Source organism: Sebastes umbrosus, chromosome 11 (genome assembly GCF_015220745.1).
Source record: "Sebastes umbrosus isolate fSebUmb1 chromosome 11, fSebUmb1.pri, whole genome shotgun sequence".
NCBI lineage: Eukaryota > Metazoa > Chordata > Actinopteri > Perciformes > Sebastidae > Sebastes > Sebastes umbrosus.
In genome coordinates this window covers 6,893,203-6,918,054 of record NC_051279.1, presented here as the reverse complement: position 1 = coordinate 6,918,054, position 24,852 = coordinate 6,893,203, and the positions used below count along the sequence as shown (strand labels likewise).

Genomic DNA, 24,852 nt, shown 5'->3' with positions numbered 1-24,852 from the left:
GCGCCGGTGGGCAACCTCCGGTACTTGCATTCTTTCTAATAGCCAGCAGGGGGCGACTCCTCTGGTTGCAAAAAGAAGTCAGATTGTATAGAAGTCTATGAGAAAATGAGCCTACTTCTCACTTGATTTATTATCTCAGTAAACATCGTAAACATGAGTTTATGGTCTCAATCGCTAGTTTCAAGTCTTCTTCAATACAGCATGATGTTCATTTAGTAAGTTATGGTCCCATTATATGTAAGGCCCCTAAATCAAACACCGCATGTCACATCACCCTGCACTGCTCCTAGCTTTAATGTGTGTATCGCATCTTGTGGACACGTAGCGTTAATTTCTGAGGAAGTGCACAACCAATGCTCCAAACGGATGCAGGATACACGGGCAGCCATCATGCGAACGTAGTTATCTGGTCCGAAGAGAACATACAGAAAATGATAAATAAAGTCCACACAAATGGTGAAGTTTATGAAGTAATTTGAGATAAACTGGAGGAGAAGGGAACACACTTTGACGAGGATATATAAAAGTCTGCTATTCCCTGCATAGAAGTGGCTACTCTCTTTTATTTGGTCCCCTTTGATTTGTGCAAATGGAAGCAGACAAAATAGAAAACAAACCAAAAGTATCAATCTCCCTCTGATTCGGACCAGCCAAACGGGACTATGTGAAAGCGCCCTAAGGCTTTGAGTTTAAGTGCACAGTTATCTGAAAGCTCAGTGATTTGTCGTAGGAACCTCTCTTATATTTATATGATGTATTTCTTCTCCCTCTCGGAGGCTTTCAACTGCTCCTGGGCACAGAAATCATTTTGGTTTCGATCAATAATACAGGCTACTAAGGTAACGCCCTCATATTGCCTCTCTACTTTGCTCTTGTTGGTCATATCCTGTCTGTGAACCTTATATTCTACCTGACTGCTCAAGACCTTATTCTCCCTCTCCAGGTCTTCCTCTCAGAGGTGCTGACCTGCCTCTCAGAACAGACCTTTTCTTTTTAAAGCAGCAAGTTGCTCTTTTTTGTATCTCTGTACAGAATGTGTTCGCTGCTTTTTCAGCCTTCCACTTTTCAACCAGCCTTGCCGGTTGAATTATTATCTCTGGAGCTTAATGTTGTTCTTTAATGAGTTTATCTGCTCCTATTTCACATTTTGCATTTAATTGTCGTAGTCAAATAAATGTAAATTGGGCAGTAGATCTTCGTTTAGCATGTTTGTTGTTGTTGTGCTAACATCTTGGAACAAGCTGGCAAAGACGGGACATTTTTTTTCTCATCGGTGAGCTGATTACAGCCGTACCACCTGTGTTGCATTACTCGTTGATTACTGCCTCTTTGACAGAACAGTTGGCTCCAAACTCCACAGTAGGTGTGCAAAACAGAGGCTGTTGTAATGTTTATGAATACGGGTGGGTGGATAGAAGGAGTCGGGGTAAAGACACACCTCTTACGAGCCTTCTGAGACTCATTCATCGGTACTTCTTCTCTGAGGAATCCCATTGAACTTATTCACACACTCACTTTGCTGCTTGTGTGTTTATCTTTCATCCCCCCCCCTTCATGGACGTGTGAAACCTACTCTGGCTTCTGCCGACTAATGTGCTCTTCACCATCGGGTCCACCAGTGTGGCCACCGAGGGAACGTGTGGTTAATGATGAGGTTCTCTTATTGAGGCTGAAGTGGTGCCAAGCTGCAGGGGGTCTGAAGTGAAGTAAAGGGTTAGTCTTGTGTTTTCAATGAGGTATAATGGTCTGGATGAGTCGTCGTTGACCTTACATGTGACCTTCCAGCAGACATATGGTAAAAGTGAACAAACACCAGATGTGAAAAGGAAAACCTCTAAACAACTGTATCATTCTAAATTGGCGTATCATCAGAACCACTTTGTGTTTTGCTACACTTTCACTGTGCAGCAATCGCCATTTCACATGTGTTTTGTCTGGCTGCACTGTCTCTGTGTGTGTGTGTGTGTGTGTGTGTGAGAATGCATATGTGTGTGTGCGTGCGTGGGAGTGTGACGGCGATATTTCTCATGGCGGTGCTACAGAGCAGGCGCTACACTGACTCTCTGGTGGGACATTAACCTGCTCAGCATATCCTTCCTGAGTCTGCTCAAACAACCCGAGCACAGAGACGGAATATCTGCTCATAATGAACAGACAGGAAGTCCTCTTTGTGTGTGTGTGAGTGTGTGTGTGTTAAGATACACGTGTTCCTGTGCATACGTGCAGGTGTACTTGGACTTTTGTATGTTTAATGTTTCTATGTGATGTGTGTGCTGGTGCACCTGTGTGTTTCATGTGCGTCTGTGAGAAGATTTAAAGTATATTTACAGTGTGTAGTATCTGTGGCTGTATGGACTATACCTGGAGTCTATGTATGTATTGTAAGTGTACATGTGGTTATATGTGTGCATGATCTTGCATCCTTTTTACCTGTCCTTTTTTATCTATTTAATCTTTTTAAATAGCAACAATTAAATCACATTTTTTGTTGTTGTTTAAAGATTTCCCATGAAACATGTATTTATTTTAAAGGGAGGAAATCAGTTTTGGTTGATCATTCAGAGAGAGAGCGTTCCTATTGGCTGTTCATTCACTGGAGGCAGCTGTCATTCACTCGCAAACTCCGATCAAACAATCAAACAGTCAAACTAGGCAGCGCTGATCAAATATGAATCAATATTCTGTTACTGTAATTCCTATTTCTCACCTCAAATGGGTTTTTTTTACCTTGATACCAGTATACAACCCATTTATGACTATGTTCCCGTTAGGGCTGACCCGATTGCTTCGAAACTTCGAACATTGCCATTGTATTCAACCTTCAAATCACTATTCGAATGCTTCTTTTTTTTAATATATATATATATTTTATTTATAAGTATGTAATAATAGAGTATAAATTCCAAAATAGCCCATGAAATAAGGAATAATCCCACAACATTATTCATTATTCATATTCAACACAAGTTATTAGTAGTTATTCCCAGACAGATATTGCTGTTTGTTGTGTGTAGAGGTGTGTGTATGTATGTGTGTGTGTGTGTGTGTGTGTGTGTGTGTACAGTAGTGCTGCTGAAACGGGGGGAGATGGAGACAGTCAGACAGAAGAACATGTCAGCCTGCCTCCTGCGCTGCTCCTCGAAGCTTTGAATACCTTCGAATATTTCTCACTGAAGCTTTGAAGCCCAAACAATGGTATTCGGGACAGCCGACAGCTTGTTTCCTTTACATTTTACAGTAGAATGTTGTCACATAGTGAGGAGCTCAGAATAGGTTTCTGCAAACAGAAGGTTACAACTGCTAAGTAGCCAGATTCTCTTAAAGGGGACATATCATGCTCATTTTCAGGTTCATACTTGTCTTTTGGGTTTCTACTAGAACATGTTTACATGCTTTAATGTTCAAAAAACACATTATTTTCCTCATCCTGTCTCTGTGAATAGACCTGTATTCACCCTCTGTCTGAAACGCTCCGTTTTAGCACCTGTCTCTTTAAGACCCCCTTTCGAAAAAGTCCAGTTGGCTTGCGAGAAAAATATGGTGCACCTTTCCAAAAATAGTTCTCCAGCTGTGGGCGATATATTCTAATGAGGCTGCATGTGACATAGGAAGGGGAGCCAAATGTGAATGGCTTGTTGAATTTTTTCTGATCTAGACAGCCCACAAAAAACTGACAGGGTTGTCTTATTTCACTATTTGTAGCTTGGTAGGCACTCCAGATACCCAAATGTATGTGCACTAGTACTTGAAAAGTGAGTTTTTCATGATAATGTCCCCTTTAAAGAAAGTAAAGAATATAAAAAACAGTGAAACTACAGACTGTGTGCTACTTAGATCTTCATTGTTGTGTGTGTATCAAGACTCACAGTGCTGGTGTGAAGATAAGGGAGCAGTGCAATTTCTGTCTCTTTCTCGCTTCAAGTATCTCCACGTTGTAGCTTTGGATCAAACAGCATAACAAATATGTTAAATATGGTTTATTTAGTCCCGATGCAGTGAACTCCTCCCACTCCGGCTCTGCAGCCAGGTTAAAACAAAAAGTTATTTTCCGACACAGTTCAGTCCAGGTCTGGTGGACTGTAGGCAGCCATATGGAGAGAGAGCTCTGGAAACATCCCATTACAGGTCATATATCACACGTCTGACAGCAGCCATTCTGCCTTGTTTTCATTTCAATCACGAGTGCAGCTGCAGCTTCAGAACAGCGAAGCTCTGCCATGTTAACCCGCTGAAGGCTGGAAGATAGAAGTCGCCAGGGGCACCAGAACGCACTCTGGGGTGCATCTGGTTGATGCTTTATATCCGTCAACAGCACACTAAAGGACCAGTGTTGTTCTGAAGGTCAATACAGATATTTATATGGTGGAGCTGCAGATGGCCGTTCTTTAATGTTTTTATATTTGACCATGTTTTAAGTACTGAAGGGTTTTGGCAGAATTGTGCTCTTGTCAGGCAAAAGATTTAGAACAGTGTTGACACCATCTTGGGACACTAAAACTCTGCATTAAACAGGGATAAAAAGGATATATTTTTTAGATGAATCAGCTATATAGCTACCTAAACTCGTATTCTGAATACAGGCATTTTAACCATATTCAATTTGGGATTCAGGACATTTGAATATTACAGCACTATGCCCCTTTAGGCGATAGACTCCTTACCCATTGCCAGTAGACGATGCAGTAGACGAGTGTCTCTATGTTTTCTTTCTGGCGTGTCACGTTTGGTGTCAGGGACGCGCAAGGCCGGCACCGGAAACAGGGTTAGTAAACAGTGAAAATGTTACAGTGGTAACTTATTTTTTATCTGCTACTTATTCAGTCTCTCTTTCAAACTCTCGGACCAGAGTTGGTGATTATTGGAACAGTGGAAAGACTAACTCTTGATAAGTTGTATTTTCTTTCTGACGAGTTTGAAGTGTGTTTTGATGATCAGAGAGGTAGAATTACTGTTTCTGTCACTGGAGTCTGGTAGCTGAGAGGAGCACATATAACGGCTACTTCTTTTCAAATCTAACTCTGTGAATTAAGGGTTTATTTCGATCAAACCAGAGTTGGTGATTGTTGTAACAGTAGAAAGACTAACCATGAGGGTTTTAATGAGTTTTATTTTGCTTCTGTGGAGTTTGAATGAGGTATGTTTCAATGAAATAACTGTTGTCTGACTGGAGTCTGGTGGCTTTGAGGAGAGCATATTAATTGTATGTTTTGTACATTAATGAATTAGAATAATTGCCCAAATCCCTGTTGATTGTATTTATTATATATTCACATCAACGCGTGTATAAGCCTGTGGCTTTGTGACCTCTACTGACGCATTTCTTATTTTTTCATTATCTGGATTTTATGCAGTCTTATTTTCAAATAAAAGACCTTCACTACCTGTAGGGCTGTCATCATTACACATATTTAAAAAATACAGGTTATCTCATGCAGCTTTGGACTGTCAGTACCAGAGTAGAGCACAGATATCCATTTTAATAATCAGTTTCAGCACAGATAGACCAACATGTCTGCACACTAATTCATCGGCTCCTGCTGTTTGTGTTTCTTGACATCAGCCTGACATCTGCAGACAGCTGACAAGCTGACATTAGCTACCTGAATACATAGCAGGGACGGACACAGATGTCATGTCTTCTAAAAGAGATGCATCAACAACTACAAAGCGAGAGTCTGTCCCTCTCGTAGATGCAAGATAGCCAGAACCAGCTCGCCACCTGGAGTCACAACAGTCCTGTAAACTGTGTGCAATACAGAGCATCTATTCACGTCACAGTTTACGGGACTGCTGTGACTCCAGTCACCTAATACAGCCAGCTTTAATCTGTTTTATTACATTTTGGCTGGCGCGATTTTCACGATGTAGAAATGTCACGCTTACACTAAAAGGAATTAATTCGATACATCCAGCCCTACGTGGATCCTTACCATCAGTGGAATAACAAATAAAAGTATGGCCTAAGTGTGGCGGAAGAGGACAGCCCAGTGTCCCTAAGGATGACGTCCATATTGGACGATTCTGAACCTCATGAAATACATCCAATGCCAACTTGAAGAGCTGTTTTTATGGAGCGTAGCAGAAAGTGGAGGTCTGGGTGTGGACGGCTGTGTAGCACTTTCATTTAGGAGACCAAAGTTTGTGTCGCTTCAGAAACCTGCAATTAACATTTGCCTTCTTATTACCCGTAATCACAATCACTCCCTAACCTTGACCAAGTGGTGTAGTTGCTTAACGTAATCTAGTTTTCCATGCACAGATATTGTAGAAAGGGAGACTATTAAGAACGTTGGTACTAGACATATTCTTCTGCAGAATTGTCCAGTATTGATGTTCTTCTCTGGTGATTAGTGTCATCATCAATCCTAATGTCCTTGGTGAACTTTGAGCTAAATATTAATCTCACATGCTACCATGTCAAAGTTGGTTAGAAGAAGTGTTGGACAGTGAAAGACTGAGAAAGAGCCGTCTCCCCTGAGTAAATAAAGCTCAACAAAGAGGCAGAGAAAATCTACAAAAGCCACATGTCTGTGGTTTTTTTGTATTACTCCCCTTAACAAAGTACCTTCTGCCCAAAACAAAGTGAGTGTGAGTGGATTTGCTGAGATCTCTACTTTGAGAGCCGCTGCTGTCTGGCCGTAGTGCTTATTTGTAGACGATCAAACCCGCTTCCTTCCACGATGTAATCTGTCCCACATGGATTTCCTACAGAGTCCATTAAAATGTAGCGTAGTGTGGCTGAATGAGTAGAGATGGGAGCAGAGAAAAATAGGTGCCCTTCCTTCGCCTCAACATGCGGCTTTGATAGAAACTTCTGTCATGTTTCGGTCTGTTGGAGAGAAATGTGATTTGCGAGGTTCTGCCAAGGCTCTCGATCCCAATCCGTCTCCGAGATGGACACAATGCAACTTCGTGTATCTGTAATCTTCCATCTGTTTTTTCTTCGATGAATTTAGACTTTTAGCCGTCATGTTTAAATTGTATTAAGTGGATTTACAAGGAGCAGCGGGTTGTGAAACAGCTTTATCCAGTGAGTTCCAGTAGAGGCCAAATATCAGTGTGATTTTTACTTCGGCTTTTAGTCCTGATTTCCTGATGAGAAACTACAAAACCCACAAACCCTAGTACACCAAAACAAATATACAAAATAAACGTTGCCTCACTTATAAATTTTGTCAGGTATTAACACGTGGAGTTGTAAAATGGATGTTATGAAATGCTGTTTTAATGAACGATGAGATGATGAAATTCACATTTATGATGGATATTGAAAAAGTTGCTCTTTATTATCTTTTGTGTCTTTCTAATCTTCGGCCAGTGCAGTTGTGTTTAAGAAAATATGCCTTCATTGCCTTATTACCTTACATATCCATCCATATGTGTGTTTTCTACGATGTATTCAGATCCTTTATTTTTACTTTAAGTAAAAGCAGAACACTGTAATATATATGTATTCCATTGAAAAAGTCTTGCTTATTAAAAGCACGTATTATTTGCAAAAACTATCGACACAAAAGTACTCAAAGCAGAAAAAAATATTTATTGTCGGATTATTTACAATGTGCTGAAAGCATTTTATTGTTGCAGTCAGTTGAGGTGGAGCTAATTCTAACCATTTATGTAGTTTATTCTGTAAAATTGCATCATATTTCAGAAGCTCATCTTATGTCTTTTCCATGTAAAAAAGTAATTTATAACTAAAAAGTACCTTAGCTTCCTGTAAAATGTAGTGGAGTAGGAGCATGGAATAGAGATACCTCAAATTTCTGAATGTATTTAGATTAGTGGGAGTCAAGAGGGATGGAAAACCTTACAAATCAATTATAAATGTAGTATAGTAACAATAACTGCTCATAGGTTATGGGATCAGCAGTTCATCATGTCTTTGAAAGTATTAAGTACACAGGAGTTTTTTGGTATTTGGATCGTTTCTTTGGTGCAAAAAAAAAAAATCTGATTCTTTATTTAAGTAAAAGTAGCTATACCACACTAAAAAAGTACTCAATTACAAGTATGCATTCAAATGTCTACTTGATTTAAAGTACAGAAGTGTTATCAGTAGCATTGTAAGTAAGTATTAAGTAGATGGAAGATATCAGTGTTAAAATACTGGATTATCACCACTGATGCTTTAATGTGTAAGCAGCATTTTAATACTGTAGCTGTAAAGTGTAAAGTGCTTTGTTGGTAGTTTAATCTATACAGTACAAATACATCATATTTTACAAACTATCATGTTTTATGTACAATCTTAATCTGAAAAGTAAGAGCAGCTGTCACATAAGTGTATTGTAGTAAATGATACAATATTTGCCTCTGAAATGTCGTGAAGTATAAAGTAGCATAAAATGGAAATACACAAGTAGAATACAAGTAGCACAACATTGTACTTTACTTAAGTACAGTACATATGTGAATGTACTTTGTTACATTCCACCCCTGATCTGAATACAGTTTTATAATCTTGTGATTTATGGTTTAGCCTATCTGGTTGATGTTGGATTTAAGGTGAGACACTAGGGTAAACAAATTAACTAATAAATATTACCATGAAACTTCCCCTGTTGATTACTTACCTTAAGACAATTACTTTTTGTATTACAAGTTTGTTTAAATATGCAAATGAGGCATTATCCAATGCTAACTTTGGATGAATTTAGGAGAAATCTACAGACACAAATAGACAAAGTAGTAAAATAAACACCTAAATGTGTATTTTAGATGTTTTCTGTCCCCTAGTCTGAAAGAAGACATGTTATGGAAGCGAAAGCCCTAAATCTCAAAACTGACCGGTGCATGAAAAATGGTGATTTTGCCTTTAGTGTCTCCTCTTAAAACTGCAGATATATATAAAAGGTTTTTGGATACTATTCAATGTCTGGCAACAGTGAAAAGGAAATGTACTTTAACGATCAGGGCCACTAGAAAACACCCTCGATAAGTCGCTTCGTTTCAGTTGTTTCGTCTATTGTTGAGCTTTTATTGTCTCTCAGTGGAGAGGCAGTTTTCAGGTAGACAAGTGGAGAGAGGTCTGTGTTATACTCTCTCTCTCTCTCTCTCTCTCTCTTTCTCTTCGAGTCTCTCTCAGAGGAAAACAGCTGCCGTGTCCAGAAGGAAACTTTGCTTTTTTTCCCATCAGGCTGTTTTGCCTGTGATGGACAGCGGTCTGGCTTTGGCTTGAGCTGCTATGTAGGATGCAGTTTATGGGCCAGAACACAGCAAGGGATGGAGGCGAGGGCGGGTTCTGGCAGAGGCCCCCCCCCTCCCTCTCGAAATAGAGACGTCCCCCATGAGGGTGACCCTTTTGACCCCGTTGTGAAAGCATCAGGGGAGAAGACCTGGTCCTTAACCTCCGAGCCCACTATCTACATCATCCTGAGACTGAAGGCACTCACTGTTTTCTTTCAATTAGGGATTCACTTTCAGTGTTTGCCTTTTGCGTTAACCGGTCGTAAACGATACCTGTCGCACTTTTTGTGTCATATTTTCTTTTCAGGTTATGATAATCCATATTGCTTTTGCTCAGTGTAACATTTTGCAGCGTACAAATTAGAATAAATGTATTCTAGTCGACCCATAATAAAAGCAGCTGAAAGTGAAGGATATAAGTATCCATTTAATAGTGACAAAATATTCATGTCATCATGTCACACAATATATACATGAAGGAGGTCAGATCTGCAAAATGTAGAGAGGTTTTCAAATTGAAGTGTATATCTAATCTAATAATTTCTAATATGAGTGAAGAAAATTTTTAATTTTAAGTATGTTAAGAAATGTCAGCGAGCTCCTAAAAGCAGAGTGAGCCTTATTTAATGGAGGGAAAACTCTGTTATAAATCAATAATTATTTTGGAGAAAAAAAAATCGATATAATTAATGATTAAATGGTTTAAAAAAGAAAAGAAAAAAGTCAAATTCAGGTTTCAAAGACTATTAAGGCATTAATCTCTGTTGGAAGTGGGGTAACACTTACAGATAACTAGAGCTCAAATAAATAGTTGATTAGTCAGAGAAGTAATCAACAATTTTGATGAATATTTTCATTAATCATTTTCTTAAGCAACAATGCCAGAATTTCACTAGTTCAAGCTTCTCAAATATGTATATTTGCTGGTTTTATATGATCATAAACTTAAAATATTTTGGGCTGTAAACAAGCAATTTTAATATGTCAACTTGTGCTCTGAGAAATTATAATGGGCTTTTATTTATTTATTTATTTATTCATTTATTACTTTTTTCTGATATTTTATAGACTAAGCAATCAGATTAATTGGCTGTGCATTTTAATGAAACTATAGTCTCACCGCAGCATTTTATTACCTTCAAGCTCAAGCTGTCAGCTCGTTAACACTTTCACAAACCAACATCTTCTTAGCAGATTTGCAGCCTTGCTCAGAGAGTGAGCTAACTCAGTTGTCTGTTTTTAATGCTTAAAAATAACACTTGACTACACCGTCACCTCAGCTAAATCAGTATATCTTCACATTCGGAGTCTCTATGAGGTGTCACGTTAATCATTTTGAAGGAAATGTAATGACGAATGTGATCCTAACCCCCTTCTCTCTCTGTCGCTGTTGTCCAGGCCTTTGTCTCCCTCTCTCTGCTGTTCTGGGCTTTGCAGAGCTTCTCCCAGCTGCTCAGCATCAGGAGGAAGGGCGACTGAGTCAACACACGGACTAGAGGACGGGGGATTTTATCTTCTGAAGTCATAATTGTTGACTTGATTCCATGGCAACATATTTAAATAATTTAAAACACTGTGCACAACTGCTGTTTTTTATTGAAGAGATACGACAAAACTGTTGTTTCAGCTTCAGCTTGATTCACTTTTAATGTATAACTGGTTGAAGTCTGGTTATGACTGAAGCTTTATTATGTAAATCAGCCTTGATAAGGTTCTCAACGGGTGATTTTTATCAAATGGTCCATTTCTCTCTTCATAAACGTCTGCTGCTCTTTTGTCTACACGGTTATAACCGAGGTGCTACAGTGCTTTAAAGTATTAATGAATTAACATTTTTGCATTTCACCTAAACTACCGTGTAAATGTTTTTATAACACATACCTCTAATAAAAGAAATGCTGCACATACTGACGCCTTTTAATTTATTTTTGACTCGCACAACACTGGAGAGTATTTTTTTTTTCCATTTCTCCCACTGCAATAAAACATTTGTAATTTTGCTCTCTTCCATTTTCCTAAAAATCCATATATAGGCCAGACACAATGACACCCTGGAGGTTTGAGTAGTGTGTCGAAGCGACAGATTGTTTGTATGAATTCCTCCTCCCAACCTCCAGATCTTGTGTGGGAGTGACAAACAGTCCACAGCAGATGGTGCTGTTATCAACTGCCAAAAGTCTTGTAAATCCATCTTTGTTGCACATGTGTTCAATAAAACTCATACATCAATGTATCTGAGAGAACTTAAGACGTATATGAAAGTACTGAGGTTGAGTAAAAGCAAACAGAAAACAACTGCAATAAATGTATGTATAAAAGTATGAGTATTGAGTGTGAGATACAGAACATCACATGTCTAACTCCCTAAAAATGTGTAAAATCTGATATTTTATATGAATATTATTGAAAAACATATCTTTATTAAGCACACCTGACATGGCCTGACAGTCACTTAGACATAGTCGGTCTTAAATATGTGGCTGAAAAAGACATCTGTTGTACAACATTATATGAAAACACATAATAAAACAATTGTGTGGTGATATACAGTAAATATAATATGAGGTGAGTTTGTGGAAATATGAAAAACTATTATTTGTTGCTAAATTACATAACATCCACTCTAAAGCAGTGTGTATATGTTCACATGCAAATGTAAAGATATTAATACCAGTGTGAAATTATGTAGCAATCATCATGAAAACATCACAGAATGCAGATTATGTAGATGACGGGACTTTGTGAAAAGAAAAATTAATATTCATGATGTGTCATATTAACAGGTCTACAGATGGCATCACTCTATATACTGTACATATGTGCAGCACAAATCATGGTGGTTCCACTGAAATACCAGGCAATCTTATCAAATATGTTCACCTGACAGATGCAGGTAACATCTGTGCAGAACAGTCTATAGAATGAGCTGTATAGCAGTATAGAATGTACTTAACTCCACCCTCTCATGTCACGTCTTCTACTTGCAAAAGGCCAAGATGGCAACTGCCAAAAATGCCAAACTTTTTTTTTTTTTTATTGAAGAAAATTCATTTAAAAACATGAAGGCATTGTAATCTAAACTCAATACTTCTAACATACAAGGCACAATGGGATAGGAAAGATAACTTAAATTATAAAAAAAATAATATAATAAAAATAAAAGAGGGGGTAGAAAATAATTCAAGGAACAAAAAAGAAATGCATAAATAAATAAATAAATAATAATTAGACTGCACTCTTCCATAGTAGCTCTAGGGGTCATCATCATATATGTTCAGTACTCCATAAACTCTGATGAGACACTTTGCATGTTGTCCTTTCATTAGTCTTAAAGCACTGAGATGATTGTCCACAAGGTCCCTTTTTAAAACAGAAAATAAGGGTTTCATTTTCCTCCATTTGGATGCATGGATGAAAAAATTTGCCAGCAGTATCAGATTGTTCAATATCAAGTCACTCTTAATGTCTTTCAACAGCCAGTCCTGCAAATCTTCCCAGAATGTCGCAGACTATATACAGTGGAAAAAACAGATGATCAGTAGTTTCAATCTCAGTCTCACAAAAGTTGCAGTTATTGTGATCAACCTTAAATCTCAGTCTTAGCAATTCATTGGATGGATAAATATTAGACTTTTTTTTTTTTAATTGACTTATTTTGTCTTGGGGCTTACAGGGTACAAAAATGCCAAACTGGTGAGGCTTCAAAACCAAGGCCTATATAAAGAAGGTTAGGTCATGCGTAATATTTCGGGGTACTGCACATGCGCAGTAGAATCTGGCCTGCACTCGCCGAAATTGAGCCAATCGCAACGCTCGACCGCAGCTTCAGTTACACTGCGCATGCGTCATACCCCACGAACGAGAGCCATGTCCGCCCGTGACCGTGACCGAAAACAAACGGCCAGTCCACCACCAACCGCTGGGTGACGTCATGGTGACTAGTCTATGATTTTGTTTTTACACATTTCTTTTTTTCTGGTTTTGATTTAAAATTATTTTTTGCAACCCACGTTGTGTTTTTTTTTAGAGAAACTCCCACGTTTTACCACAGAAAATAGAAGAGGTTAGACTGCTAACTGCCAGCTAACCGCCAACTAACTGCCAGCTAACTGCCAGCTAACTAACTGCTAACTAACTGCTAACTAACTGCTAACTACCTGCCAGCTAACTGCTAACTAACTGCCAGCTAACTGCTAGTTAAGCGTTTCACCGGCCCAGCCTGCTTCACCAACAGAGACTATCATTAAGCAGCATCAAGATGTGAGTATTATGACTAAAATGACATTTCACGTATGTTTGTTTTGCATTTAGATAGCAGCACTTTGCTAATGCCATTAGCCATTAGCATGCTAAGGAACAGTCAAGAGGCTGATTTAGTGTTTTCCTGGTGACAGTAACAGGATGCTTCCAGCTCCTCTGTCTGATGCTCCTCATGGTTTCAGCTTCATACAGAGCATGTGCTTTGTGTGATTTACCCTTTTTAACATAACTAATTGTTTGGGGGGAAATTAGGCCTTTGAATAGCAAGTTAATTTAGAAAAACATGATTAAACCACCACTCTGAATTGATGACATAAAACTTAATTGCTGGTCACTCTAAAAGGAGGCTTACAGCTCAACTGTCTGATGCTCCTCATGGTTTCATAAATAGGAATGAGCAGTTGTCTCCCTAAGTGTGATTCAGGGTGGAATATTAGGCCTTTTAATAGCAAGTACATTTAGAAATCATGATTAAGAACCACTCTAAACTGATAAAACTCAATTGCTGGTCACTTTTATGTACGTAGTTGTTGTTATTGTGTTCATATACAGATATGGCATGCAGTGCCTTGCTCAGGGGCTGTTTGGAAGCAGATAGTTTATATTCAGCCACCCTGAAGTTGTCAACCTGACCAGGGAATGTGGATATAGAGGCACAAAAGTATGTTTACACTCATCATATGCCAAACATTCCCACATACTGTACTTTAGAGACCTGTTACTCATGTTGAGCTACATTGCAAAATGTATTTTGCTTATTGTTACTTCATTTTGGATGCAGTTTGACAGGTTGTTTTCACATGCATCTGTTGAAGAGGGAGCACATGTTTAACATGTTCACATATGAGCAGGATTTGTGACGTCAACTACTTTTTAATATGTCAATTGTGGTTCAATTTGCAAGTGAGATGTGGAGATGTGAAACCTACAGTGTCCATTCTCAGTGAAGTAGGAGACATATTGTGTCCAGTAGTTCAACTTTTGAAATAAGTAATATTTGTATAGATGTGATTTTATGAATTTTTAACAGGGTAATTTAACTTCTCAGTGGAAAAACAATATCAGACACAAATTACAGAGTATTTTTGCATGTGGTAAAACATGTCTGGAGGGAATCTTTAAAGTCATATTTATTCATTTGAACCTTTATTCAAACAGTGTGGTCCAATGAGAGCAGTTTAATCTTTTTTGCATGGGCGCCCTGTGTACACAGACCATAAAAAGCAATGGCAAAAATCCAACATTTGGGAGGCAAAGGTCATTGCTCATAATCTTTTCAGAACATATTAACAATAATAAACACCTCAAAAACATGTTTTTGCCTCGTTTCGCCCACAATCACTTCTAGAACTAATTATTTTTCAACACACTGCTATTGTATTTTACTCATTTGAAAAAAGAAATTGATAAAAACAAATATTATTGTGGGTCTTTAGCCTTTTTAAAGGAGAGGTTCATATTCGTTCAAGTCTTAAAACAACACTCACATGGTTGTTTACTTTATTCCTCCTGTTCATACTGGCCATTAAATCCTAATGCACTTCTAGTGTAAGTGATGGGGCACAAAATCCACAGTCGTCCTTCTGTGGAGCCCATTTCTCACACTGGATAATCAGTTGATTTACTGTATTAACTCCTTGATTTTATTTTAATGTCATTATCTGCAGTCCATTTAGTTAAACATAACAATATTAACCGTAACGAAATATTCTCTGGAAAAGATTGAGAGCACTTCTCTGTGCTGCTGTGCTCATATTCTCTGCTTTTTAATGATCTGTTTGGTTATTGAAGCGATCCACCGGCAGGTTGAGAAGCTGACATATTGATCCCACTGTGGAAGGATATGGCCTTCACCTTTACATGTTATCCTACTAATAGGCGTTGAGGGAATTCTGCCCGGGGTCTCGCTTAATGGAACGAGGAAATGTCGCTCAAGAGAGACGATCAATGACGCAGTCAATGGGAATTAGATCTCGGTGTAATGTAAAAGGGGCCAAAAACAAACCAGCAGTTATTTCATCCTCGGAAGCGTAATCAAAGCTTTTTAACAGCCTCTGAATCATCTGAAAATAGAATCAATGAATTAAAAAAAAACATTTCATCAAAACATATCCACTTAAAGCTTCAGTAGGCAGAATGTTTTTGGCATCATTGGGCAAAAAATCCATTAGAACCTTTCAGCATATTGTAATTCAAGTGTTCTGACAGATAACTAGACTTCTGCACCTCCTCAAAAAAATCGAGCCCGTGACGGGAGACTTTGGCCAATCACAGGTCATTTCAGAGAGAGCATTCCTATTGGCTGTTCATTCAACGGGAGGCAGCTGTCAATCACTCGCAAATTACGATCAAACGGTAAAACAAAGGAGCACTGATCAAATATGAATTGATATTCTGTTACTGTAAGTAAGTTTGCTCCGGCTGGTGGGCGGTGCTTGGTATTTCCTCAACGGATCTCAAAATGGTGGCCGGGTCACAAACTTTCTCATTTTACAGCTAAACAGTACACTACAAGATGATTCTGAAAACAATAGGCATTACAGTAACAGAATATTGTTACATATTTGATCAGCGCTTCCTAGTTTGACCATTTGATCAGAGTTTGCGATACATTTACAGCTTGTCATAGACGGCAAGGCTTGAGCTCGACTCTTACTGCTTGTTTTCATCCGATCTGTGAAATCTTGCAGATACCATTAGGACACCTGAGGACATAGCTGGGCACTGTAGCTTTTAGCAAACGTTACTTGCAGGAGAAAATCGTGCATTTACTGGCCACTATTTTCAGCTGTGGATTAATAAACATTTGATGCTCTAGGGATACAGCAGCAGGACGGTGTATGTGGGATTGAGTCAAAATAAACTACAGTGTGTGTGTTCATGGTAATGAAGGAACATGTGTAAGTGCAACTCAAAAATTAAGAAATGGAACTGCTCACCATCAAGAAGAAGATGGAAACTTAAATGAAACAAAAACATAAATATTCAAAGTCCTCTTTTCCTTCACACTACTATCAGAGAAAGACAGAGGAATGCAGCTCCTCTGCGGCTACCCACGAGATGTGAATGAAGATATTCGCATGCCAGTTCGATATCATCACAGCACTTGCGTTAGCGTAAGAATGTGTTCTGCTCACTGGGTCGAGTGCAAATCACATCAGCAGTGGTCAGGAAAACCTGTGAACGCCTGAATGCACCAGACAACTCCACCATCATCACCTTTGATGTGCTTTTGACTGCTACAGTATACATGGAGTAAATGCATGATTGTGTTTCCCCTCTTTAGTACACCTGATATCAGTGCATCTACAACATTTTGAGATAAAAGGGTTTTGAAAACAGTGCAATTCATGTGAATAAGTGAGTGAGAATGATGATTGAGGGGCACACTTTTGGATCCACGTTTCATGGTTTACGGTTTATATATTTATTTTGACATGTCCACATTAAATTTAGGTCCTTTTGCAAACAATTAAATATTGATCCATGGTGATACAATTAGTTTAATGCTGATAGATAGGAAAATAACATTTAAAATTCCCTTCCGAACATGTTTTAATTCCTATAAAAACACATTTTGGAATAAGGGTCTGTAAATATGTGTCTGATATGGTTTTCTCATTGAAAAACCCAGAATCTATGAATATGCAAAAGAATGCATAAAAGAAAGAAAAGAGAGTTAGCTGAGAAGATTGGTATCACTTTTAAAGGGGTGTAAGACAATATTATCGCAATATTTTGTTTTGTTATACTACTTTTTAATTAATAGTTTACATGCAAAGATTAACTCAGTCAATACTTTATTTATTTTGCAAAGAGATGTGCCCTCTCAGCATGTGTTCTCTCAAAGTAGTGCTATGACGTTGGATGTTATAGGGACTGTGATAAATACAAGATTCAGATCCCACTGTTTTGATTCAGATTTTATGCATATGGTGGTGTGTTTTTTATACTATAACAGTTTTTCCTAAAATTAGATAAATATATCACCTTGCTTACAGTAATATATTGCAATATATTGAATCGTAACCCCTGTATCATGATACGAATCGTATCGCCAGATTCTTGCCAATTCACAGCCCTAGACTCTCATGTATGTTAGCTTAGCTTAGCATAAAGACTAGAAATGGGGGGAAACAGCTAGCCTGCTCTGTCCAAAGGTAAAAATAAAATCCACCTACCAGCTCCTCTGAAGCTTAGTTTAACCTGTTTATGCTAAGCTAAGCTAATCGTCTCTTGGCTATAACTACATAACTACTTATTACTCTTGGCTAAAAAACAACAAATAATGCTTTTTATCTCAAAATACTGAATTTTGTCTTGAATGTGATCTGTAATGTTGATGAACAGGTAAATTCTGTCCTGAAGCTCAATACAGGATTTAATAGTTTCCTTTAGTAGTACAGCTGTAATATAACCTCCAACCAGCTGTGCTGTCACTGTTGGTTGGAGGTTATATTACATCTGCAGTTTGTGAGCAAAGAAGACATTCTGGGCCATCTCATGACTTTACATGGTTTGTATTGACTGTAATGAAAGAATGAATAATGAATGAAAGTGTTTTCTTATTTTTCACTGTGCACCTGTATAATAATTTTTTTTCCCCTACTTACAGGTCACTTAGACTGACAAGATTGCCTACCGTTTGGTGAGTTTGTATTTCCATCATTCTTTCCTCAACAAATTTCATGAGCCGCTCAGTGACTTAAAAGTCCAACTGAAATCACATTGAGTCGTCCCTTTTTGTGGTAAAAAATGTCAGAGTGATTTTTAGATTTATTGTTAATAGTCAGAAGTAGAGATGAAGACAAGGAAAAATATGTTTTTCAAATGTTTTATGAGGCAGCAAATACATTCACCAGGTTTGTAGGATTTAATTATACACACAGCATTTTGGTGAGATTCCAGAGGGTGCTTTAAATATGAGCAAATATGGCCACCAGAGCTGACAGGATAAAGAAAAGAACACCAGCAACAGAAACATAAACTGCATAAACATAAATGCCAAAGAAAAGCACATCAGTTGCACCCAAACTTTGATTGACAGGCGATCTCTGGGAGGTGCAGTACAGCAATGGGAGCAGCAAAGGTGGAAACAATAAAAATAAATTTAGCAGATTATCAGTTAAACTTAATTTCATCTTTATTTTATCACAATAAAATCTGTGTTTTATCTTTTTATACACATTTCAACTTATCGGTCTGTGTGGCTGCTACTTTTCCTCCTCTTTTCCTCATTACATGGCAGATGGGGAGAGCGAACAAATGTGATTTGGTCCCTCAGAGCCACAGAATGTTCCAGTGACTCATGCTATGATAATATAGTTCAATGCTCTGCACCAACTGTCTACTGGGGGACAGAGGGGAGTCCCACTACACACATGCATGAATGCACAAACGTGGGCACATGCAAACACACACTAGACAGACATGCATGCAATAAGGTCTATCATTTTACAGAATATCTATATGTTCTTTCACCGAGTGGACTGCATTGCCCTGTAGGCTCAGCTGTCTGAACCAGGTGTGGATGATGGACACAAATTTACTGAGATATCAGTCATCTGAAAAATGGGTCAAGCATGTTGTATTAACTTTATTATTAAAGTCACTATGTGTAGAATATTTATATATAAATGGGGGTCCATGGGGCACCAAAGTTGCGAATTTTCAAATTCTACACACAGTAGATTTAAGTAAAATATTTTCAGTACAATTTAAGTGGTTTCAAATGAACACATCTTTAATGTACCACATCTGAGCCAATGAATGAAATGTATACTATGAATTTGAATCTGAACACGTCAGCCTCTCGCTTACAAATAACATTTCAAATGATATAATCAAGCTCTTCTCCTCTTACTATGCATGAAGGTGAACAACTTTGCAGCGAGCTAAACACACTTTCGATAAAGATTGGCAGCAGTTAGCCTTTGAGGTTTTATGAAAGGCAAAACTAATGTCAACATGTTTTAAAATGCAGTAATTAGTTTTTTATCATTAAAAGGAAGATAAGGTCTTTGGGGTGATATCAGAGATTCCCCTTTTCATCTCAGCCAGCTGCAGGGACGTTACAGTGTCTGTGTTTGATTGACAGCGGCTGGCAGGCTGAGCCCCAGCAGGGGAATAAGAGAAAAAGTAAATAAACTTGCGTTCTAGCCATACCGGTATCTAAATGGACCAAAGTGATATTTTTGGGCATGTATGCTGCAGCTGACCATCTAATTGGCTAACTAGCCTGCAAACTGACGTTAGCAGTGCACATTTCTCCTATGAATGTTTGTTGAAAATAGGGGGCGGCATCATGAAACCAAAAAATATAAAATATTAATTTCTCCATTTCGGCGCATGTCCTGTGTTTTCTCAAAGGAAAATACAGGACATGCGATTTACAGGGCAGATATTTACTGTATGCAGTAGCAGACAAAAAAATAATTTAATGTCCGTTAGACTTTAGATATTTAAAAAGTATGCTGACTTGAAGCATTGTGACGTTTTGACATCCTAACCTTACAAAGACTCAAGCAGCCTAATCGTAGCCACCCAGGACATGTATTTCCTCTAAAACATATTTTCAAAAACAAATTGTGTATATGGATGTAGAGTTTGAGTTGTGTAAACAGTCCTTTCAAAAAACTGAGTAAAATAAATTTAACATTTGTCTTGGACATGTAGCAGTCTGGAATGAAACCCCTTTGTAATGATTAGTACTTCCCTAGCATACTGAGACATTTCTTGAAAATGGAAGAGCCCTACAGGCTAATATCAAGTGTTTTTACATTAATGTCAGTCTTTCTTCACTGTTAATGCTCTTTTGCCTCAGCCTGGGGATGTATACTGAGGGAGGGAGACCCAGCTGTCAGTTATCTTGCCAGCATCAATAAGACCTCAGCCCCATGGGAAGGAAGGCCCAGGGTCAGCCTGTTGATGCACAGGACAGGACCTTACATAATGGTCCCATTATGATACATGGTGTTCTGCACTAGACTTCACACTCTATTTATAGCACAGAGCGCCAGAAGTGGGGTAGAATTGATATATGTGCTTTGGGCTGCTGTCACAGTCAGGGGGGTCATGGTGGTGACAGAGTCGCCAGCCCTCTTCTGAGTAATAGGGTGATTTGATGGGATCTTAGAAGTTGTAACGTTGATTTACATAGCAGTATATTTATTTTTACAACCCATCTGCTCATAGCAGAGGGTTCAGGGTGCAATATGTACTGAATGAGAAGTGTTGTAATCATCAGTGCATTAGTATCAGCCCTGGCTAATGCTTAGGGAGTAAACACTTTACAATGTTGTACCTCACTGTCCACAACAAAATTGCCTCATCATATTCTGAAGTAATAATCTCTCACATATTTATGGAAATAATATAATGATCTGGATACTGATTCAACCTTTTAGTTAGCATGAGTAGCAATTAAGCAACTAAAAATGAACATTTAACCAGTGGAAAATCTAAAGAAAAAGGTGGTGAGCCACAAGTACCACTCCACTTTTAGAATAGCTTCTGATCCAACACATACAGCTCCAATGACTTATTTCTTATTATTCATTCAATCACCATAATCATCAGACATTTTCACCATAATACCTGCAGGCTGTTGTAAAGTAGGACTTCAGTAGGGTGCCACGTTTTTTTTCTGCTCAGTGATCACAAATTTCTCCTACGAAATTTAACGGAAAAAATAATAATTTATTGTAATCCATATTGTCTTCATGCATACAGTACAAACACAATTACCATTAGCTACTGGTATCCACTTGTGAATGGAGACTACTTTCACAGTATTGTATCCGTTGTTGGCAAATCAACCTCAAGCAGTTATTAATAGCCTGCTTCAGGCCGGTGAGATCCTCTGGGAAAACACAGGTCTGCAGACTCAGACTGTTCATGATAAAGTAACTGTACTGTCAGATTAATGTTCGAGTCCATAGTTCAGCTTGACCACAAATCTGCTGTGGCCTCAAAATGATGCTATTTTTTTTTTTTTTTTTGCATTTCTGCTGCTCGGCTCCTGCACGATACTTAATGTTGGTATATTACATTAGAAAAAAGGCAGCACAACATGAAGAACAGTTACGGGAAGACATTGAGTACCATTTGTCTAGTAAAGCATTAATCCCTTGTTTTGCAGTGTAGCCATATCTTTGGCTAACTGAGCTAACGGGTCCTAGCCTTTGTCGTCTTTTTTTTAATGCTCCACTAGATGTTTGACTGGTTGGGCATCTTGAATTTCTGTGACATTTCAGATGGTTGAACCAATTTGCAGTAATTTTGCTTGCAAAGTCACATAGGTGCTTTTGACTTTCATCATCGTCTTTGAATCCAGTTCCATCGCTAGGTTTCTGTGGCTCTGACACATTTTGTTTTCTTTCACCACATTTGACACAGTCAGGACACAAGGCTCCATAACTATCTCACTATGCATATTATATACTATAACTCACTGGCTCCTCTCTTATTTAGCCTTTTCACTGAGCATCAGTGTAATGCTGGTTAACCAGAAAACAAATCTATAACTGAATTTGTTTAACTGAACCAGTGACATTATTTCGGCCACTGAGAGACAAAAACGATCTTACAGATATACATACATTTCATTCTTTTTATGGAGACAAAAGGTTTAAATTTTATTTGAATTTTCATTGATGCAGAGTGTGATGCAGTCAGTTGCCAGGGAGGCTACTCTAACCTGCCTACAGTGCGCATAACCCACATAATGACCTCAAGAGATCTCATGATGATGCAGGTCTGATGCACTCAGCAGTGACCAGCACATCTGACGTAAATCTTTTGTGTCCTCTGCCAGTAAAAACAAGAGAACACAACAACAGAGAGGTTGTTTTATTGTTGTAATATGGAGTGTAGTCATAATAATAATATGTCAAGAACGGGATGTAATACATTGGCTTAATTAGAAACGTGTCCACAACAAAACCCTCAGAAATACAGAGGGCTGTCTTTCAGTTCATACCCAGTAACATTAATTAATCTCACATGACACGTGTCTGACGGTCATGTCTTACTGCCTAAATGTAGAACTTTAATACATGGGAAAATGAGTAAATGTGCAACAGTGGTTTAGCAAGAACAAAACATACTGTGAGACAGTATTCAGATTGTATTTAGTATTTGTTGTATTTATGACATTTCGAAAATATACTGACCAATCTTTTATTTAGATGTCTTTATTTTAGTTTTACATATTTATGTAATTAGTTTCTCTACGTTTTATTATTATTTTGTTATAATAGGAGCTAGATCTACTCTACTGTATCTGTTTTTGATTTGAAGTCATTGAGATAAAGAATTCATCAACATTTTTTCATAAAATATAAAAAAAAAACGGACTTCTACACTTTAAAATCTGATATATAATATAAATCAATATAGACAAGAACAGAACGTGTCACAAAAACAAAAACTCTACTACTACTACTAATAATAATGCCCACTTTTTCTGGTGCTTTCAACCACATTTCATAGTCTTCCTCAGTAGATGGAGTTTGCTAAGTTGTCATGGATAAGTGGTTCAGATTGTTTTGTCAAAGTACTGTCTCCAAGGTCAAGAATTAACTTTCACACTCAATATAAATTATGTTTAAAGGTCAAATTCAGCGCCTTTTATGTGGATGTCCAATCAGTGTTGATCTGTTGTTCTGCCTGCATCCATGACCATCATTTGACGTGACAGTGACGTAGTTGAACTACAGGCTGCTATTTCAGCTTGGATTTCTCTGTATAGCCAGGGGGTGCCGTGCTCTAGATGCCGCTCAAAAACAACTTTCTTGTTCTCTTCGTTTGTATTTCAAACTGCAAAAATAGCATCCCAAAATATGAGAGCAGAGGATGTTATGGATGAGGATACATTTTACAGCATTTTGGCTGACTGGGATATCCAGCCATAATGACAAACACACAGACAAGCATCATCCCAATCTGCAGTATCCTTCAGCTTTACAGAGCGTTTTAGCGTCTTTTCAGCTCAGACAGATGTAGTTAGCAACTAGCTGGTGAACACACAGTGGACAATTTAGCAGCTGAAGAATCATATATTTCCCTCTGGAATAAACCAGAGCGAGGTGGTGAGTGAGTATTTGACTTACATTCATCAGGTGGCCAGACACACGACTCCAAATCAATGCGTTGCTTGTGTTAAGAAGCAACTGTTTGCTAACACGTTCATGTTCATGTAACATAATGAATGAATCAATTCTATTTTACCAACAATAGATTTAGAAATTTTAACTGGATTTAAATATAATCCAAATATTCTGCAGTCGATCAAAGTCAAGCTAGTTACCCACAGTGACAGTCACATGTGAAGGACATGTCAATACTTCAATCGCCTCTGCCTCTCTGACACAAATGTAAACACCCACATGACCTACACAGACGGCCTGGAGGCAGCACTAAAACACAAACGTTATTTGCACACTGGTCAGCCGCCGCCCACACACACCGTCCATATCTGGGTCATTGTTCAGCGATCTTTCATGAACCTCAATCCATGCTGAGGCTTGTGGGTCAGATTAAATGGTGGTTCCTGTAGGCGGAAGGCTACATAAAAGGTGTGAGCAATGTAAAGGTTATCTAAAGGTGGGCTGGTAAATGAATTGAAGAGATTAGGTTTGTTCCAGGAAACAGCATTGCTTATAGCTAAGGCCTTTTTTTTTATTCTTACAGCCTTGTCTGAATAGCAGAACGGCATGGCAGAAACGGTTATTGAGTAACCTTTATGTCTCCTGCACCAGGGTTTTGCTGTGAACATATTCTCTTTAAAAGCTAGACATGTATATTGTACGGCAGCTCCACTAGTGCAGGCTCATTTATTTTTTATTTTATTAATTTATTTGACAGGGACAGTACATGATGGCCTTGTTACACTTAATTAAAGTGCAACCGATGCAATGTAGGACTTCTAGCAAAAGCTAATTTGCAGACCTTGTCCCTGGTTAGGCTTTTAAGAAAACAATAAATTACATAATACCACATCTTACATAAAATCACATAATACAACATCATACAACACAATCAATTTATATATGTATGTTCCCAATCAATAATCAGTGATCACAGGTTTGGTTTAGTTTCAGCCAATGTTTCACCTTTTCATTAAGTGTTTTCAGATCAGATTGTATTTTTATTTCTAAAAATGTATTCCTTTTACTGAAAAAGATGACTGACCGAAGGTTGTTTTGCGTTGTGCCACTCTGCAGTTACCATTTGTTGATCCCTTGGTGGCTATTCTATAATACGATGCGCAGGACTTTGACACTGGAGACCGTTTTTTGCATAGTCTCGTGTGTGGTTATGTTTAGGCAACAAAAGCACCTTGGTTAAGGTTCGAGAGAGATCGTGGTTTCGGTTAATACAGTAAACATGTCATGTCTAATG

General features: G+C 38.2%; 2 protein-coding genes across 12 annotated transcripts in view; both read left to right on the top strand.

The window, feature by feature from the left end:
• agmo (alkylglycerol monooxygenase) overlaps positions 1 to 11,097 on the top strand; it is a 58,735-nt gene extending 47,638 nt beyond the window's left edge. For 2 of the 3 annotated variants that reach the window (XM_037785592.1, XM_037785593.1), the window contains one exon: positions 10,588 to 10,785. In XM_037785592.1, the coding sequence (XP_037641520.1) occupies positions 10,588 to 10,668 (81 nt within the window). In that variant the 3' untranslated portion in view covers positions 10,669 to 10,785. Of the gene's footprint in view, positions 1 to 10,587 lie in introns of all 3 variants that reach the window. The other variant, XM_037785594.1, reaches the window with a different exon arrangement.
• Positions 11,098 to 13,294: 2,197 nt separating this feature from the next.
• dgkb (diacylglycerol kinase, beta) overlaps positions 13,295 to 24,852 on the top strand; it is a 95,767-nt gene continuing 84,209 nt past the window's right edge. For 4 of the 9 annotated variants that reach the window (XM_037784936.1, XM_037784930.1, XM_037784933.1 and 1 more), the window contains exons 1-3: positions 13,308 to 13,449; positions 14,002 to 14,110; positions 18,065 to 18,097. The gene's annotated coding sequence lies outside the window, so the exon portion shown is untranslated. Of the gene's footprint in view, positions 13,450 to 14,001; positions 14,111 to 18,064; positions 18,098 to 24,852 lie in introns of all 9 variants that reach the window. The other 5 variants (XM_037784934.1, XM_037784931.1, XM_037784929.1 and 2 more) reach the window with 2 other exon arrangements.